The 19,023-nt window shown below is 46.1% G+C and overlaps 1 protein-coding gene across 1 annotated transcript; it reads right to left on the reverse strand.

The window, feature by feature from the left end:
- Positions 1-532: 532 nt before the first annotated feature.
- LOC125550166 (receptor-like protein EIX2) lies at positions 533-3,721 on the reverse strand. The gene has a single exon (XM_048713092.1). It carries the CDS (start codon positions 3,633-3,635, stop codon positions 828-830), a length of 2,808 nt encoding a protein of 935 aa, XP_048569049.1. The 5' UTR covers positions 3,636-3,721; the 3' UTR covers positions 533-827.
- Between the last annotated feature and the right edge of the window lie 15,302 nt (positions 3,722-19,023).

The raw sequence follows: 19,023 nt of genomic DNA on the forward strand, positions 1-19,023 counted from the left end.
AAGTACCAGCGTTATTGACAGAACATATAAACTGAGAAATGCATGGCTAGGCCATGCATGGCCAGTCCTAATTCTAAGCTGTCACTGGACTGGACAGTTTGTGAGCTTGCATGTTCCAATCGAGCTAAAATGAATGGATTGAACGAGTGCACTTTCAGGCAAAAGACAGCAAACATGACTGAAACTATGGCGAGCATAAGAAAGACGTTCGAGCTATGGCGCCAAGCAGGAGCAGTTCACCTTGAGCACCCTTTCTGGGACCCTCCATGAGAGATTAACATGCTAGTCTAGCCTTCCGCTAGTTTCTTTGCTGATCTTTTCAGCTTTCTCTTTTTTTCTTCCTTGATCGCTAGATCGAACACCACCTTTGTTTTTCCCGCCTGCTTCCTGCTATGATTTCAATATATGCCAGCCATCAGCTGGTCCGTTCAAAAAAAAGAATGGGGAAATTTGAAGCTCAGGTTTTGGTTGACAACAACAAGAGATAAAGATGAATTGATGAAAGTGGAAGGATCCGCTTGCACAATCAGTATAGACCAGTAAACGAGTACATTAATTATTGAAGGCATTACAATCAGACTAGAATAGTCTGTTTACAGAACAAGACATCTTATAAAATTGATGGAACATTTCATTCGATTCAATCCATACAATATATTGTTCTACGGTACATTAAGTACCTTTACAGATAACTAATAATACCACCAGAAACTAGTATATAGTCACAGTAGTACACACTACACACACCAAAGCACAATTTATTCTCCAAATTATGAAGTACTAACATACAGATCTTGAGCAGTTCAATTGCACATGAAGCGGGCTCCTCACGCTGCATCGTCATTGTTCTTCTTCATGAGGCGAGCCCAAGCTATAGCCACCCGCACATAAACCTTGTCATACAGCTTGTCAATGATCTGAAAGTAGGCAATCGCACAGGTTCTCCTCAGTAACATGGCGCAAAACACCACCCAAAGGCCGACCACAAATCCTATGCCCATCCCAAGGTAGAGATAGGAGATATGATCTGCATCTTCATGATCTGCACTTTGCTTTGCATCAGTTGTACTAGTAGAGCAGTTCTTGGATAGAGGGTAGCCACATAGACCGGGGTTGCCGATGTAGGTAAAGTTCAGGTTGTCGAGAACCTGCAGCTGTTGCCCGGATGGTATCACGCCTGATAAGTTGTTGTATGACAAGTTCAAGTGGCTCAGAGAGGTTAGATCCGACAAACTTGATGGGATTCCACCAGATAACTCATTGTAGGATAGGTCCAAGGACTCCAACTGCTTCAGATTCCCGATCTGGTCTGGGATTTTGCCGATAATGTTACATGACAGATCAAGATTCACCAGTTGCATGTAGATTCCATAGGTATAGTCACGTGTTTGGTCTTTTGTGGTGACTGTTATGCTCTCCTCCAAATCGTACTTCGCATCTTTCTGAGATACGACTATCATTGCTTTCAAGTTTGACAATGACCATGGTATGCTTCCTGATATATTGTTACGGGCCAAGTCCAAATAATTAAGACTTTCAAGGCAAGTAAGGTTCTTTGGAATACGACCACTAAACATGTTTGATCTCACCCTCAAGATTTGCAACAGTGGCATTTTTTCTGGTAACCACTTTGGCAATATTCCAAAGAACCTATTGAATGAAAGATCAAGGAATACCAAATTTTTGGCACTCTGAAGAAATTTAGGGAATTCACCAGAGAGATCATTGTTGCTCAAGTCAAGACTAACCATGACAGAACCAAATTGACCCGCAGAGTTTGTGTTGGATACTGAGGAATTGCTATCTGACTCCATCCAGCACTGCATAACATCTCCTGTTAAATTGTTTCCTGATAGTTCCAACCGTCGCAGTTCAGTCAATTGGCATATAGATGATGGAATGGTGCCTGTAATTTGATTATTTGCCAGCAACAACTGCTCAAGCAGTGGAGCTTTTAGCTTTGATGGCAATGACCCTGAGAAAGAGTTTGAGGACAGATTCAAATATGATATATTTACAGGGAGCCCTGGAATTTGACCTATAAGCATATTGGACCCAAGATATAACATTCTCACTGACATGTGTTGTAGATTTGCCGGTAAGGAACCACGCAACTTGTTTCCCGATGCATCCAAGAATTTAGTTCGGAAAAATGTCACCCAAAACCACTCAGGAATGACATCATCCAAATTTGCATTTCGAAGACAAAGAGAATAAACATCAGTCTGCCATCTAATCCACTCCGGAAAACGGGGCCCCACTAGGCATGACCCTAAGTCTATGGACTTTAGTCCAAATGGAGGAACCCAGTTTTGTTCGATGTCTATTTTCAAGGAGTTGCCTCCCAATTCCAGATATTCTAATTTAAATAAGCTTGAAAAATGCTCCTTCATAAGCACACCATCAAGTTTATTGTTGCTGAGATCCAACACTGTCAAGTTACCAAGTGCTCCAACTCCCATTGGTACAGTACCAGTTATCATGTTTTGACTGGCTGAAATAACACTAAGACTGGTCATGTTCCCAATCCAGATTGGTAGTTTTCCGGTTAGATTTGTATTATACATTGACAAGACTTGTATTTTACTCCATGAGCACCTTGGAAGTCGATCCATGAATTCTCCTATGCTTGCATTAATGTTGTTATAATCTAAATTCAGCACTTCCAAATTGCACAAATTTTCTAAGTTGCTCGGTATCAAACCCACAAGACCATTCCCACTGAAATCAATGACTTGAAGGGCTGTCATGTTTCCTAGTTTTTCAGGAATAGGTCCATGCCACTCGCAATAGGAGAGGTGAAGCTCCTTAAGGCTTTTCATATCCCAGAAGAACCAGTTTTGCTCTAGTGATGTGTTAAACCAGTTGTATGATAGATCAAGGACTTGAAGATGTGTGAGGTTTGATTTTGAACTAGCAGGCACTGTATTGGTAAGGCTAAGACCACAATATTGTAAGTAAAGCACCTTGAGAGAAGAAAGCGGGTTTACCACGTGAACCCAATCCCGCACATCGCTAAGGTCCGCATAGCTCAAGTCAAGATAAGTCAACAATGAAAGACGTGACAACCATGCAAGATCTACTGCTTGCAAAGAATTGTTATCCCCACCAACATCAAGATATTTCAAATTTGAGAGATTACCGAGTTGGGAAGGTATTGTCCCACTAAAATCTGACATCGAGAGGTTGAGATACCTTAGATTCTCCAGAGAGCCCATGGACGCAGGTATGCTTGCGCCATTGAAGTCATTCCAACTCAGATCAAGATACCTCAACTGTTGCAAAGCAGCCAAAGAGGAGCTCATCTCATCTCTTTCCAGTTTCAGGCTGTTGTACTTGTAGCCATTTTCGTAGGTGTTGCGGAGGTTGAGCTTCATGACATGACCTGTTCTGCTGCTGCACTGGACTCCCTCCCACTGACAACAATCTTCGCCATGCCATGACGAGAGACGGCCAGTGGGGTCGAGAAGGTCTGCCTTGAAGGACAGAAGCGCATCCCGCTCCCTGGTGATGCAGGTTCCAGTCCCACCTGATACCCTCGCTTTAGCAAGGGAATCAGACGGTGTAACATGGAAAATCAACAGGCAAAGTATTGCTGCGGCTGCTCGGGCGAGATGCCCAAGCTCAACAGCCATATTGTTTGGACGAGCTAGAGAACAACTAGTGTATGTGAATGGCAACGGGATGGGAGAGGAGCTGATCTTGAGTTCACCAACAAGCGCAATATATGTATGGTCTATGGTATTTTCCAAGTCTTGGTCTTGGTCTTGGCGTGCATACTTTTTCTTATACGGGAAGCTGTGGCTAGAGTTTCTACTGAGTAGGACAATCAACCATGCAATGCACGGCAAAGGAATAAATAAGGACCTAAAAAATTAGGCACCAGAGTCGTTCAAGGAACAGACCGTGTTCCTTTTTGTATTCCTGGGATCAGGAATGGAGTAATTTCCACTTGGTGGGTTTATCATTTATTAGTGAGCCATGTGATTCTCTTTTTATATATTAAATTTCCCTGAGTTATAAGTTTGACAAGAAACTCTAAAACTGCATACACCACATGAGAAAGCACAATTGAACAAACTTTACTGAAACTATTGAGCTGATGCGTGACCTTTCACTAAACTGTGATGCTCAGAAAATGAACAGGCACATCATGCAACTGATTAGGAGCGTGTGATTATATGTATGGTCCACAGTGTGTTTCAAGTCTTGGTCTGGGTATTTGTCTTGGCATGCATACTTTTCATTCACCGAAGCACAGAAGTTGTGGCTGTAGATTCTTATGATTGGGACAATCGACCGTGCAATGCACACCAGAGGAACAAATGAGGTGCTCAAAAATTAGGCACGAATGAATGGATGCCAGTGGGATCAGGACACCGCCATTCCTATCGAAGACTGACTCAAGAAACAAAAATGGAGTGCCATGGTTGTATCACCTATTTTAGCATTATGAAGATTTCTCAAGCGCTTGGCTGTGTTGGAAACTTTTTTACAAATAAATCTATAGGCTACATATAAGACCGTTCCTTGCTTTTTTCAGAAAGAAAGTAACTCGAGAGCAGATGTCGTGCAAAACCGGTAAAACCAAATGGTAAATATGTATTCTACGCACAAAAAAGGTATACCATCTCATCATTCGGCATTTCCTTTGTAAATAAGGTCCAGAACAATCAGGTTGCCTCAACCAACAAGGTGAAACATACTTATAAGATGATGATGATTAGGACAAAGTATGTTCCAAGTCTTGGTCTTGGTCTTGGCATGCATACTTTTCTTACACAGAAGTTGTGGCAGTAACATCCTCTTGCAGTTGCACCACTCCACGATCCAGCACTCTATATCTACTGCAGCACGAGCGCTTACTAATTGCAAGATTATTAATAGCTAGAAATTACCAATTTTCAGTAGCATCTTTCAGATTAACACCTCGCCTTGAGAAACTGAACCCAAGTAGTCAAGTAGCACCGCTAGTTACCACGCTCGGCGGCAGCATCATTTCTTGTCAGACCTTGTTTCCCACCAACTAATTAAAGGAATCTCTCATTCAGGAGTTAATTGATTTTTTTTTTTTGAAAAGGGGGACTCCCCGGCATCTGCATTAGAGTGATGCATACGGCCATCTTATTAACCAAATAAAGCAGTGCGAACATGGTTTCAAGGTCTCCAAAAGTAATGAAAAAGTAAAGAAAGCTCACACAGAGCCAAAACGGGCTAGAAACACCAACTAGCCATGAAAAGATGCCACAACCGGCTGGCTAAAATTAGGTAGGTAAACTAAATGCCTATCCTATTACATGACCGCCATCCAAACCGGTTGAAGATATACCGAGCTACCATCTCCCAGCGGAAAGATCCAGTAACCAAATGCTCCCTGGCCTCCGTCGGGGTGAGTAGCGACCACGAATGGATCAGTGCCGTAGTTCGGAATATAACCTGCAAAAAGTGGATACATGATATTCTGTTAAAAACCAAATCATTTCTGCAAGTCTAGATAGTCCACATCAAAGCGCAAACACCAACCCGAATGTGTCTCGCTAAGTCAGACTCAATCCCATTAAGCCATGTCTCAAATAATGCGTTAACAGAATTCGATGGATTGATATTAAAAGCAATGTGGACCGTCTGCCAAAGTACTTTGGCCAACGGGCAATCAAAAAAAAGGTGTTTGATTGTCTCATCCTGATCACAGAAACTACACCTAGTAGGTCCTGTCCAATTATGCTTTATCAAGTTGTCCTTGGTTAAAATAACTTGTTTATGGAAAAACCACATAAACACTTTTATTTTCAAAGGAACTTTGACATCCCAAACATGCTTGGAGGTAGGAATGGAGTTCGAATTTATAACATCAATATACATTGATTTAACTGTGAATACTCCAGACTTAGTCAGTTTCCAGCGTAATTCATCGGGTTGTTGAGAAAGCTGGACCTCCATCAGTCTCCTAACTAGACGGAGCCATTCTTCCACTACCGGAACAGGGTGCTACCCCGACGGCCAAAACAATGCCGACGGCCACCGTCGGGTTCCTCGGAGATATGCCGACAGCCTGGTCCTGGCCGTCGGCGTATCCAGGCCGTCGGGTTAGACGGAGCTAAGCCGACGGCACCCGTCGGCATAGAACGGTCGTCGGCCTATCTGCAAGTACGCCGACAGCTGCCGTCGGCTTACAAGGGCCGTCGGCATAGTGGTGGGCCCGGCGACTCCGCTGTTGACGGGCGGCTAACGTCGTCAGAGCTATGCCGACGGCCGAGGCGGGGGGCCGTCGGCATAGGTCCGCACGCCACGTCACCGATCCGGGCCGCACCGTCCAAAACATATGCCGACGGCTGCCGTCGGCATACCTGCCACGTCAGCGATCCGCGGCACGCCGCCCGCCGCCTAAAACCTGGCCGTCTCTATGCCGACGGCATACTTTTTTTCATATATATTTTTTAAGCTTTTTTATGTATTATTATATCAACTAACATGTAGCATGTTAAATATAAACATACATATGAATATATATGTAGTTTGTATTTTTTTCATATATTATGAATATATATATAGTTTGTATTTTTTTCGAGCACGTTAATAAGGTGCGGTCATGTTCTTTTGAATATAGATCATTATATTTTATTAAAATCAAAAACAGCTATGCCGACAAAAGTTTTGTGGCGGTTGCAAACGCCCGACACCCGTCTCCAGAGTGTGACCCCCCTCACGTCCGCGGTGTGCCCCCCTCATGGACGGCGCCGGCACCTGGAGGGGGGAAATGGACGCGTCGGGTCTACACGGTGGATGTAGCTGTGGGTTTGGCCCGGATGTTGCTCCCGGGTGTCCCTATGGGCCGACCTGACACAACCAGGTGCAGAGGTCCACTGGTCAAAGCCCGTCCGTGGGAAGTAAAAAAGGCTAGATCTCGTGGTCAACCGCTCCACGGTTAGGCGGGACGGGGGCCCTGGGGGGGGGGGGGAGCAATGCCACCGGAGCATCGTACCGGACCCTCATACATGCGAGGTGGTGTTGTTGCATGTTCAAAGAGGCGACACGCATCTCAGGGGCGTGGCCCCCCTAACGGACGGCGCCGCCGCCGGCACCTGGAGGGGGGAAACGGACGCATCGGGTCTACACGGAGGGGATGTAGCTGTCGGTTTGGCCCGGATGTTGCTCCCAGGTGTCCCTCTGAGCTGACCTGACACAACCGGGTGGAGAGGTCCACTGTTCAAAGCCTGTCCGTGGAAAGTCAAAGGACTAGATCTCGTGGTCAACCGCTCTAGGGTTAGGCAGGACAGGGGCCCTGGGGGTAGCAATGCCACCGGAGCGTCGCACTGGCCCCTCATACATGCGGGGTGGTGTGGTGGCATGTCCGAAGAGGCGGCACGCGTCTCTGGGGTTTGGCCTCCCTCACGGACGGCGCCACCGCCGGCACCTGGAGGGGGAAAACGGACGCGTTGGGTCTACACGGAGGGGATCTTGCTGTGGGTCTGGCCCGGATGTTGCTCCAAAGTGTTCCTATGGGATGACCTAACACAACCGGGTGGAGAGGTCCACTGGTCAAATCCCGTCCGTGCAAAGTCAAAGGGATAGATCCCGTGGTCAAACTCTACAGGGTTAGGCGGGACGGGGGCCCTGGGGGGTAGCAATGTCACCGGAGCGTCGCACCGGGCCCTCATACATGCGGGGTGGTGTGGTGGCATGTCCGAAGAGGCGGCACGCATCTCCGGGGCGTGGCCCCCCCTAACGGACGGCGATGACACGGTAGTAGCCATTCTGCGGTAACGATGCGGCGTGAATATTATTAAATACTCAGAGCACGATAAAATCATGAGTTTTTTTGCACGACGTGGGCACATGTGCTATAGGAACGATAATATTTTTTTCATAATTTTTGGTGATGGAGAAGTATCCGAAAAATTCCCTCCACGCGGATTGCCCTTCGCGCGTCTACGGCTGTGGCCGGCGGCCTCCGGGGGCTAGCATGCCGCCAAATCTTGCGTAGGCGGCCTCTCATAAGTTTGGAAGTGTTGTGGTGGTTGCAAACGCCTGGCACGCGTGTCTGGGGTGTGCCCCCCCTCACGGACGGCGCCGCCGCTGGCACCTGGAGGGGGGAAACGGACGCGTCGGGTCTACACAGAGGGGATCTTGTTGTGGGTCTGGCCCGGATGTTGCTCCAAAGTGTTCCTATGGGCTGACCTAACACAACCGGTGGGGAGGTCCACTGGTCAAAGCCCGTCCGTGCAAAGTCAAAGGGCTAGATCCCGTGGTCAAACGCTACAGGGCTAGGCGGGACGGGGGCCCTGGCGGTAGCAATGCCACCGGAGCGTCGCACCGGGCCCTCATACATGCGGGGTGGTGTGCTGGCATGTCCGAAGAGGCGGCACGCGTCTCCGGGGTGTGCCCCCCTCACGGACGGCGCCGCCGCCGGCAGCTGGAGGGGGGAAACGGACGCGTCGGGTCTACACGGAGGGGATCTTGCTGTGGGTCTGGCCCGGATGTTGCTCAAAAGTGTTCCTATGGGCTGACCTAACACAACTGGGTGGAGAGGTCCGCTGGTCAAATCCCGTCCGTGCAAAGTCAAAGGGCTAGATCCCGTGGTCAAACGCTACAGGGTTAGGCGGGACGGAGGCCCTGGGGGGTAGCAATGCCACCGGAGCGTCGCACCGGGCCCTCATACATGCGGGGTGGTGTGGTGGCATGTACGAAGAGGCGGCACGCATCTCCGGGGGCGTGGCCCCCCCCTAACGGACGGCGATGACACGATAGTAGCCATTCTGCGGTAACGATGCGGCGTGAATATTATTAAATACTCGGAGCGCGATAAAATCATGAGTTTTTTTTTGCACGACGTGGGCACATGTGCTATAGGAACGATAATATTTTTTTCATAATTTTTGGTGATGGAGAAGTATCCGAAAAATTTCCTCTACGCGGATTGCCCTTCCGCGTCTACGGCTGTGGCCGGCGGCCTCCGGGGGCTAGCATGCCGCCAAATCTTGCGTAGGCGGCCTCTCACAAGTTTGGAAGTGTTGTGGTGGTTGCAAACGCCCGGCACGCGTGTCCGGGGTGTGCCCCCCCTCACGGACGGCGCCGCCGCCGGCACCTGGAGGGGGGAAACGGACGCGTCGGGTCTACACGGAGGGGATCTTGTTGTGGGTCTGGCCCGGATGTTGCTCCAAAGTGTTCCTATGGGCTGACCTAACACAACCGGTGGGGAGGTCCACTGGTCAAAGCCCGTCCGTGCAAAGTCAAAGGGCTAGATCCCGTGGTCAAACGCTACAGGGCTAGGCGGGATGGGGGCCCTGGGAGTAGCAATGCCACCGGAGCGTCGCACCGGGCCCTCATACATGCGGGGTGGTGTGCTGGCATATCCGAAGAGGCGGCACGCGTCTCCGGGGTGTGCCCCCCCTCACGCCTCACGGACGGTGCCGCCGCCGGCACCTGGAGGGGGGAAACGGACGCGTCGGGTCTACACGGAGGGGATCTTGCTGTGATTTTATAAAAAGACTGCAGCGCCTTTTCATCACCGAGGAGTCTGCCAAAATGATGAAGTGGCACAAGGAAGGGAAAAGGTACAATCCAAAAAAAAATTGTACATCCATCAGGAGGTGAAGCATGGAAGTCATTCGATATAGAGTACCCGGAGGAAGCAGCCGAGGCTGGGAATGTCAGAATTGCTATAACAGGTGATGGGTTCAATCCATATGGTATGTCGTCTAATCCATAGAGTTGTTGGCCCGTATTTGTTATTCCGCTCAATCTCCCTCCCGGCGCCATAATGCAACGCAAGACCATGTTCCTGTCGCTTATAATTCCGGGGCCTGAATATCCGGGGAAGAATTTGAGTGTGTTTATGCAGCCGTTGGTGGATGATTTGCACCATTCTTGGTACTTCCCGAGGTTGACATACGACCGGCATCTGCAGAAAAATTTCTTGATGAAAGTTTGGCTACAATATTGCATGCATGACTTTCCCGGTTATGCCTTGTTCTGCGGATGGTGTACAAGTGGAAAGATGCCTTGCCCAGTGTGCATGCAGGCCTTGATTTTCATTTGGCTGAAGAAGGGTGGCAAGTATGTTGCATTTGACCTGCATCGACAGTTCCTCCCTCCAGACCATCCTGATAGGGAAGACAAGAAGAACTTCACAAAAGGCAAAGTTGTCCATGAAGTAAACGAGATTCCTACGTTTTCTGGTGCGGATGTGCTTGCTCAGCTGAAAGCTCTTAAGCCTGCCGGTGAAGGGAAAGGCAAAGGCAAAGGCAAAGGCAAAGGCAAAGGCAAAGCCACAGGCGAATACGAGGGCGAGGGCAAAGGAAAAGGTAAAGGGAAATTTTTTGAAGGATATGGTGAGACGCACAACTGGACTCACATTACCCCCTTCGCGCAGCTTCCCTATTTTAAGGACCTCAAACTTCCATACAACATAGACGTGATGCACACCGAAAAGAATGTCGCAGAGTCCCTTTTTCGCACGATCCTCAACATTCCTGATAAGACAAAGGATAATGTTAATGCTAGAGTTGATCAACAGAATATTTGTGATAGACCACGTCTACACATGCAGCCTCCCACAGGCAGTCGAAAATCTTGGTTCAAGCCAGATGCTGACTTCGTACTTAAAAAGGATCATAAGATGGAGGCATTCAAGTGGCTGAAACACGTCGTGAAGTTCATTGATGGTTATGCGTCGAATATAAGTAAGGGGGTCAATCTTTCAATGGGCAGAGTGACCGGGCTCAAGAGTCATGACTATCATGTATGGATTGAGCGGATTATGCCGGTGATGGTTCGGGGCTATGTTCCCGAGCGTGTCTGGCGTGTGCTTGCGGAGTTAAGCCATTTCTTCCGCACGCTTTGTGCTAAAGAAGTATGTCCTGGGAAGATAAAAGAAATGCATAAGAAGGCGCCGGAGTTGATATGCAAGCTAGAGAAGATCTTCCCGCCAGGCTTCTTTACTCCGATGACACATCTCATTTTGCACCTCCCGAACGAGGTATTGTTGGGGGGCCCTATGCAGAATCGTTGGCAGTACGGCCCTGAGAGACAGAACAAGCATCTGAGACAGAAATGTGGAAACAAAGCTAAGATTGAAGCTTCCATAGCTGAGGCAGTTATCCTAGAGGAGGTGGCAGACCTCAGGACAGCCTACTATCTGGACCATGTTCCCACGTTGCACAATAAGGTGTCTCGATACAATACAGAAGAACCCAAGTATAAACCCAAGTTGCCTCTATTCATCGGGCAAGGTGGTAGGGCTGGATGCTCGAAACCTTATCTCATGCCACGAGATGAGTGGGAGGATGTCATGTTCTATATCTTGCACAACATCAAGGAAGTTGAGGATGAGTGGATGAGGTAATACCTTAGCACCATTCTTTGAGTCAATTCGTTATGTTCACTTTGCCTAGTTCTTATACTGCTTTTCTTATTGTAGTTGATTCGTTGAAGAAGAATGGACGGGAATGCTGCCTCCTACTGAAGCGGAGGCACTTGCTCTTCTCCAAAAGGGTGCTGATGGAAGGAAAAATTTTGTTGCGTGGTTCATGGAGAAAGTAATTTTTCACACTTTCAATTAAACTCATGCACCCTATAATTTCAATTAAACTTGTAGGGAAATGATCCGACCGAATCAATGGATGAAGAATTGAGATGGGTTTCTATGGGTTTTGATCCTGTCGTCATGACATGCGAAAAGTATGATGTGAATGGGTATCGCTTCCATACAGAGGAGCACCAGAACAGTCGGCCTGATCCCAAAACCATAAATACCGGAGTCTTCACTGAAGGAGATAATAAAGTAGATTACTACGGAAGGGTAGGAAAAATATACGAGCTTACATTCAAACGTGGCCGCGAACACCTAAGTCTCACTGTGTTCAAATGCCGATGGTTCGACCCCAAAAAGGGTCTGAGACATACGCCTTCTGTTGGTTTAGTTGAAGTTAAACCATCAACCGTCTATGCCGGAGCTGATCTCTTTATCGCCGCTACCCAGGCCACACAAGTATATTATCTGCCTTACCCATGCCAGAAAGAGTACCTAAAGGGTTGGGAAGTTGTGTTCAAGGTGTCGTCGCATGGTAAGCTACCGGACTCGAACGATGATGATTACTACAACATAAACCCCATGACATACGAGGGAGTGTTATATCAAGAGGAACATGATGACGTGGTCCGAAACAACGAGGATGATGACTTGGGTTATGTTGACCTGGACCCAAACGACGACGACGCACAGATTGATGGTGAGGCAGTTGTGAATCAAAGAGACATAATTATGCTTGAAAAGTTAAATGAAGATGCCGACGATGAGGAAGAGCCTCCACCTCCGTCAGACAACGAAGAAGATATGTGTGATAGTGATGATGAGACCGGTCCACAAATAGATTACAATAGTGATGATTCATATGGGTTCTAGAAAATGTAAGTTCTTTTAATGATCATTACAATAGTATTCTTAATGTGCTCTTCTGGTATTAATGTTTTTCCTGTATGCTTGTTTAATTGATATCCTTACTAATTGTTTATTCTCTTCTCAATGCAGGTTTGCTAATCATGGGCAAGTCCAGTGGCGCCAGTTTCCTTAGTAAATTTAAAGGACTTACTCGGAGTGGACGAGCCCACAAGGTTCCCTCCCGACTACGCGAGGATGACACCTCACAGGAAGGTGGAGGGGTCGGGAGAGGAGACCCTAGAGGAGGAGGCGGTGGGGGGAGAGCCCCTAGAGGAGGAGGAGGTGGGGGGAGAGGCAACCAGGGCAAAAAACTCCGGGCCGTGTCCGAAATAGGAGGGTCTTCTTCGATGCCCTCCTATACACAGGCACCTTCTGAGTCTGAGGAGGAGGAGTATGTTCCTGATGGCGAGGAGGAGGGTGAGGAGGAGGAGGCCGAGGAGGAGGGTGAGGAGGAGGCCGAGGAGGGTGGAGGGGAGGTCGATCCCGAGTTTGTTGGGTTTCGTAGTAATTTCAAAAAAATTCCTACGCACACGCAAGATCATGTGATGCATAGCAACGAGGGGAGAGTGTTGTCTACGTACCCAACGCAGACCGACTGCGGAAGCAATGACACAACGTAGAGGAAGTAGTCATACGTCTTCACGATCCAACCGATCAAGCACCGAAACTACGGCACCTCCGAGTTCGAGCACACGTTCAGCTCGATGACGATCCCCGGACTCCGATCCAGCAAAGTGTCGGGGTAGAGTTTCGTCAGCACGACGTCGTGGTGACGATCTTGATGAACTACAGCAGCAGGGCTTCGCCTAAACTCCGCTACAGTATTATCGAGGTATATGGTGGCAGGGGGCACCGCACACGGCTAAGGAATAGATCACGTGGATCAACTTGTGTGTTCTATGGTGCCTCTACCTCAGTATATAAAGGAGCCAAGGGGGGAGGGGGGCGCCGGCCAAGGGAGAGGGCGCAGGAGGAGTCCTACTCCTTCCGGGAGTAGGACTCCCCCCCAATCCTATTCCAACTAGGATTCCCCGAGGGGGAAAGAGGGAGAGGGAGGCCGGCCACCTCTCCTAGTCCTAATAGGACTAGGGGAGGGGGGAGGTGCGCAGCCCCCTTGGGCTGCCCCTTTCTCCTTTCCACTAAGGCCCATGTAGGCCCATATGGCTCCCGGGGGGTTCCGGTAACCTCCCGGTAATCCGGTAAAATCTCGATTTCACCCGGAACACTTCCGATGTCCAAACATAGCCTTCCAATATATCAATCTTTACGTCTCGACCATTTCGAGACTCCTCGTCATGTCCGTGATCACATCCGGGACTCCGAACAACCTTCGGTACATCAAAATGCATAAACTCATAATGTAACTGTCATCGTAACCTTAAGCGTGCAGACCCTACGGGTTCGAGAACAATGTAGACATGACCGAGACACGTCTTCGGTCAATAACCAATAGCGGGACCTGGATGCCCATATTGGCTCCTACATATTCTACGAAGATCTTTATCGGTCAGACCGCATAACAACATACGTTGTTCCCTTTGTCATCGGTATGTTACTTGCCCGAGATTCGATCGTCGGTATCCAATACCTAGTTCAATCTCGTTACCGGCAAGTCTCTTTACTCGTTCCGTAATACATCATCTCACAACTAACATATTAGTTGTAATGCTTGCAAGGCTTATGTGATGTGTATTACCGAGAGGGCCCAGAGATACCTCTCCGACAATCGGAGTGACAAATCCTAATCTCGAAATACGCCAACCCAACATCTACCTTTGGAGACACCTGTAATGCTCCTTTATAATCACCCAGTTACGTTGTGACGTTTGGTAGCACCCAAAGTGTTCCTCCGGCAAACGGGAGTTGCATAATCTCATAGTCATAGGAACATGTATAAGTCATGAAGGAAGCAATAGCAACATACTAAACGATCGGGTGCTAAGCTAATGGAATGGGTCATGTCAATCAGATCATTCAACTAATGATGTGACCTCGTTAATCAAATAACAACTCTTTGTCTATGGTTAGGAAACATAACCATCTTTGATTAACGAGCTAGTCAAGTAGAGGCATACTAGTGACACTCTGTTTGCTATGTATTCACACATGTATTATGTTTCCGGTTAATACAACTCTAGCATGAATAATAAACATTTATCATGAAATAAGGAAATAAATAATAACTTTATTATTGCCTCTAGGGCATATTTCCTTCAGTCTCCCACTTGCACTAGAGTCAATAATCTAGATCACATCACCATGTGATTAACATCGATAGTTTACATCATCATGTGATTAACACCCATAGTTCACATCGCCATGTGACCAACACCCAAAGGGTTTACTAGATCCAGTAATCTAGTTCACATCGCTATGTGATTAACACCCAAGGAGTACTAAGGTGTGATCATGTTTTGCTTGTGAGAGAATCTTAGTCAACGGGTCTGCTACATTCAGATCCGCATGTATTTTGCAAATTTCTATGTCAACAATGCTCTGCATGGAGCTACTCTAGCTAATTGCTCCCACTTTCAATATGTATCTAGACCGAGACTTAGAGTCATCTAGATTAGTGTCAAAACTTGCATCGGCGTAACCCTTTACGACGAACCCTTTTTTTTCACTTCCATCATCGAGAAACATATCCTTATTCCACTAAGGATAATTTTGACTGCTGTCCAGTGATCTACTCCTAGATCACTATCGTACTCCCTTGCCAAACTCAGTGGTAGGGCATAAATAGACCTGGCATACAGCATGGCATACTTTATAGAACCTATGACTGAGGCATAGGGAATGACTTTCATTCTCTTTCTATCTTCTGCCGTGGTCGGGCTTTGAGTCTTACTCAACTTCACACCTTGTAATACAGGCAAGAACTCTTTCTTTGACTGCTCCATTTTGAACTACTTCAAAATCTTGTCAAGGTATGTACTCATTGAAAAAACTTATCAAGCGTCTTGATCTATCTCTATAGATCTTGAAGCTCAATATATAAGCAGCTTCACCGAAGTCTTTCTTTGAGAAACTCCTTTCAAACACTCTTTTATGCTTTACAGAATAATTCTACATTACTTCCGATCAACAATATGTCATTCACATATACTTATCAGAAATGTTGTAGTGCTCCCACTCACTTTCTTGTAAATACAGGCTTCACCGCAAGTCTGTATAAAACTATATGCTTTGATCAACTTATCAAAGTGTATATTCCAACTCCGAGATTCTTGCACCAGTCCATAGATGGATCGCTGGAGCTTGCATATTTAGTTAACACCTTTAGGATCGACAAAACCTTCTAGTTGCATCGTATACAACTCTTCTTTAGTAAATCCATTAAGGAATGCAGTTTTGTTTATCCATTTGCCAGATTTCATAAAACGCGGCAATTGCTAACATGATTCGGACAGACTTAAGCATAGATACGAGTGAGAAACTCTCATCGTAGTCAACACTTTGAACTTGTCGAAAACCTTTTGCGACAATTATAGCTTTGTAGATAGCAACACTACTATCAGCGTCCGTCTTCCTCTTGAAGATCCATTTATTTTCTATGGCTTGCCGATCATCGGGCAAATCCATCAAAGTCCATACTTTGTTCTCATACATGGATCCCATCTCAGATTTCATGGCTTCAAGCCACTTTGCGGAATCTGGGCTCATCATCGCTTCCTCATAGTCCGTAGGTTCATCATGATCTAGTAGCATGACTTCCAGAAAAGGATTACCGTACCACTCTGGCGCGGATCTTACTCTGGTTGATCTACGAGGTTCAGTAGTATCTTGTTCTGAAGTTTCATGATCATCATCATTAGCTTCCTCACTAACTGGTGTAGGTGTCACAGAAACAGTTTTCTGTGATGTACTACTTTCCAATAAGGGAGCAGGTACAGTTACCTCGTCAAGTTCTACTTTCCTCCCACTCACTTCTTTCGAGAGAAACTCCTTCTCCAGAAAGTTTCCGAATTTAGCAACAAAAGTCTTGCCTTCGGATCTGTGATAGAAGGTGTATCCAATAGTTTCCTTTGGATATCCTATGAAGACGCACTTCTCCGATTTGAGTTTGAGCTTATCAGGATGAAACTTTTTCATATAAGCATCGCAACCCCAAACTTTAAGAAATGACAGCTTAGGTTTCTTGCCAAACCGTAGTTCACACGGTGTCATCTCAATGGATTTAGATGGTGCCCTATTTAACGTGAATGCAGCTGTCTCTAATGCATAACCCCAAAACGATAGTGGTAGATCGGTAAGAGACATCATAGATTGCACTATATCCAATAAAGTACGATTATGACGTTCGGACACACCATTATGCTGTGGTGTTCCATGTGGCATGAGTTTGTGAAACTATTCCACATTGTTTTAATTGAAGACCAAACTCGTAACTCAAATATTTTACCTCTGCGATCATATCGTAGAAACTTTTATTTTCTTGTCACGATGATTTTCCACTTCACTCTGAAATTCTTTGAACTGTTCAAATGTTTCAGACTTATGTTTCATCAAGTAGATATCCCCATATCTGCTCAAATCATCTGTGAAGGTCAGAAAATAATGATACCTCCTGCAAGCCTTAATATTCACCGGACCACATACATCAGTATGTATGATCTCCAACAAATCTGTTGCTTGCTTCATTGTTCCGGAGAACAGCGTTTTAGTCATATTGCCCAAAAGGCATGGTTCGCAAGCATCAAGTGATTCATAATCAAGTGATTCCAAAATCCCATCAGCATGGAGTTTCTTCATGCGCTTTACACCAATATGACCTAAACGGCAGTGCTACAAATAAGTTGCACTATCATTATTAACTTTGCATCTTTTGGTTTCAATATTATGATTATGTGTATCACTACGATCGAGATCCAACGAACTATTTTCATTGGGTGTGTAACCATACAAGGTTTTATTCATGTAAACAGAACAACAATTTATTCTCTTACTTAAATGAATAACCGTATTACAATAAACATGATCAAATCATATTCATGCTCAACGCAAACACCAAATAACACTTATTCAGGTTCAACACTAATCCCGAAAGTATAGGGAGTGTGCGATGATGATCATATCAATCTTGGAACCACTTCCAACACACATCGTCACTACACCCTTAACTAGTCTCTGTTTATTCTGCAATTCCCATTTCGAGTTACTAATCTTAGCAACTGAACTAGTATCAAATACTGAGGGGTTGCTATAAACACTAGTAAAGTACACATCAATAACATGTATATCAAATATACTTATGTTCACTTTGCCATCCTTCTTATCTGCCAATCACTTGGGGTAGTTCCGCTTCCAGTGACCAGTCCCTTTGCAGTAGAAACACTTAGTCTCAGGCTTAGGACCAGACTTGGGCTTCTTCACTTGAGCAGCAACTTGCTTGCTGTTCTTCTTGAAGTTCCCCTTCTTCCCTCTGCCCTTTTCTTGAAACTAGTGGTCTTGTCTACCATCAACACTTGATGTTTTTCTCGATTTCTACCTTCGTCAATTTCCGCATTACGAAGAGCTTGGGAATTGTTTCCGTTATCCCTTGCATATCATAGTTCATCACGAAGTTCTACTAACTTGGTGATGGTGACTAGAGAATTCTGTCAATCACTATCTTATCTGGAAGATTAACTCCCACTTGATTCAAGCGATTGTAGTACTCAGACAATCTGGGCACATGCTCACTAGTTGAGCGATTCTCCTCCATCTTTTAGCTATAGAACTTGTTGGAGACTTCATATCTCTCAACTCGGGTATTTGCTTGAAATATTAACTTCAATTCCTGGAACATCTCATATGGTCCATGACGTTCAAAACGTCTTTGAAGTCCCGATTCTAAGCCGTTAAGCATGGTGCACTAAACTATCAAGTAGTCATCATATTGAGCTAGCCAAACGTTCATAACGTCTGCATCTGCTCCTGCAATAGGTCTGTCACCTAGCGGTGCATCAAGGACATAATTTTTCTGTGCAGCAATGAGGATAAACCTCAGATCACGGATCCAATCCGCATCATTGCTACTAACATCTTTCAACACAATTTTTCTCTAGGAACATATCAAAATAAACATATGAAAGCAACAACGCAAGCTATTGGTCTACAACATAATTGCAAAATACTACCAGGACTAAGTTCATGATAAATTTAAGTTCAATTAATCAGATTATTTAAGAACTCCCACTTAGATAGACATCCCTCTAATCCTCTAAGTGATCACGTGATCCAAATCAACTAAACCATAACCGATCATCACGTGAGATGGAGTAGTTTTCAATGGTGAACATCGTTATGTTGATCATATCTACTATATGATTCACGCTCGACCTTTCGGTCTCCGTGTTCCGAGGCCATATCTGCATATGCTAGGCTCGTCAAGTTTAACCTGAGTATTCCGCGTGTGCAAAACTGGCTTGCACCCGTTGTAGATGGACGTAGAGCTTATCACACCCGATCATCACGTGGTGTCTGGGCACGACGAACTTTGGCAACGGTGCATACTCAGGGAGAACACTTCTTGATAATTAGTGAGAGATCATCTTAAAATGCTACCGTCAAACTAAGCAAAATAAGATGTATAAAAGATAAAC

This window comes from Triticum urartu, chromosome 4, assembly GCF_003073215.2.
Source record: "Triticum urartu cultivar G1812 chromosome 4, Tu2.1, whole genome shotgun sequence".
Classification (NCBI taxonomy): Eukaryota; Viridiplantae; Streptophyta; class Magnoliopsida; order Poales; family Poaceae; genus Triticum; species Triticum urartu.

What these genes read in the sequence shown, in the direction of transcription:
- LOC125550166 (XM_048713092.1), bottom strand. Translation starts at nt 3,635, where the DNA reads ATGGCTGTTGAGCTTGGGCATCTCGCCCGAGCAGCCGCAGCAATACTT.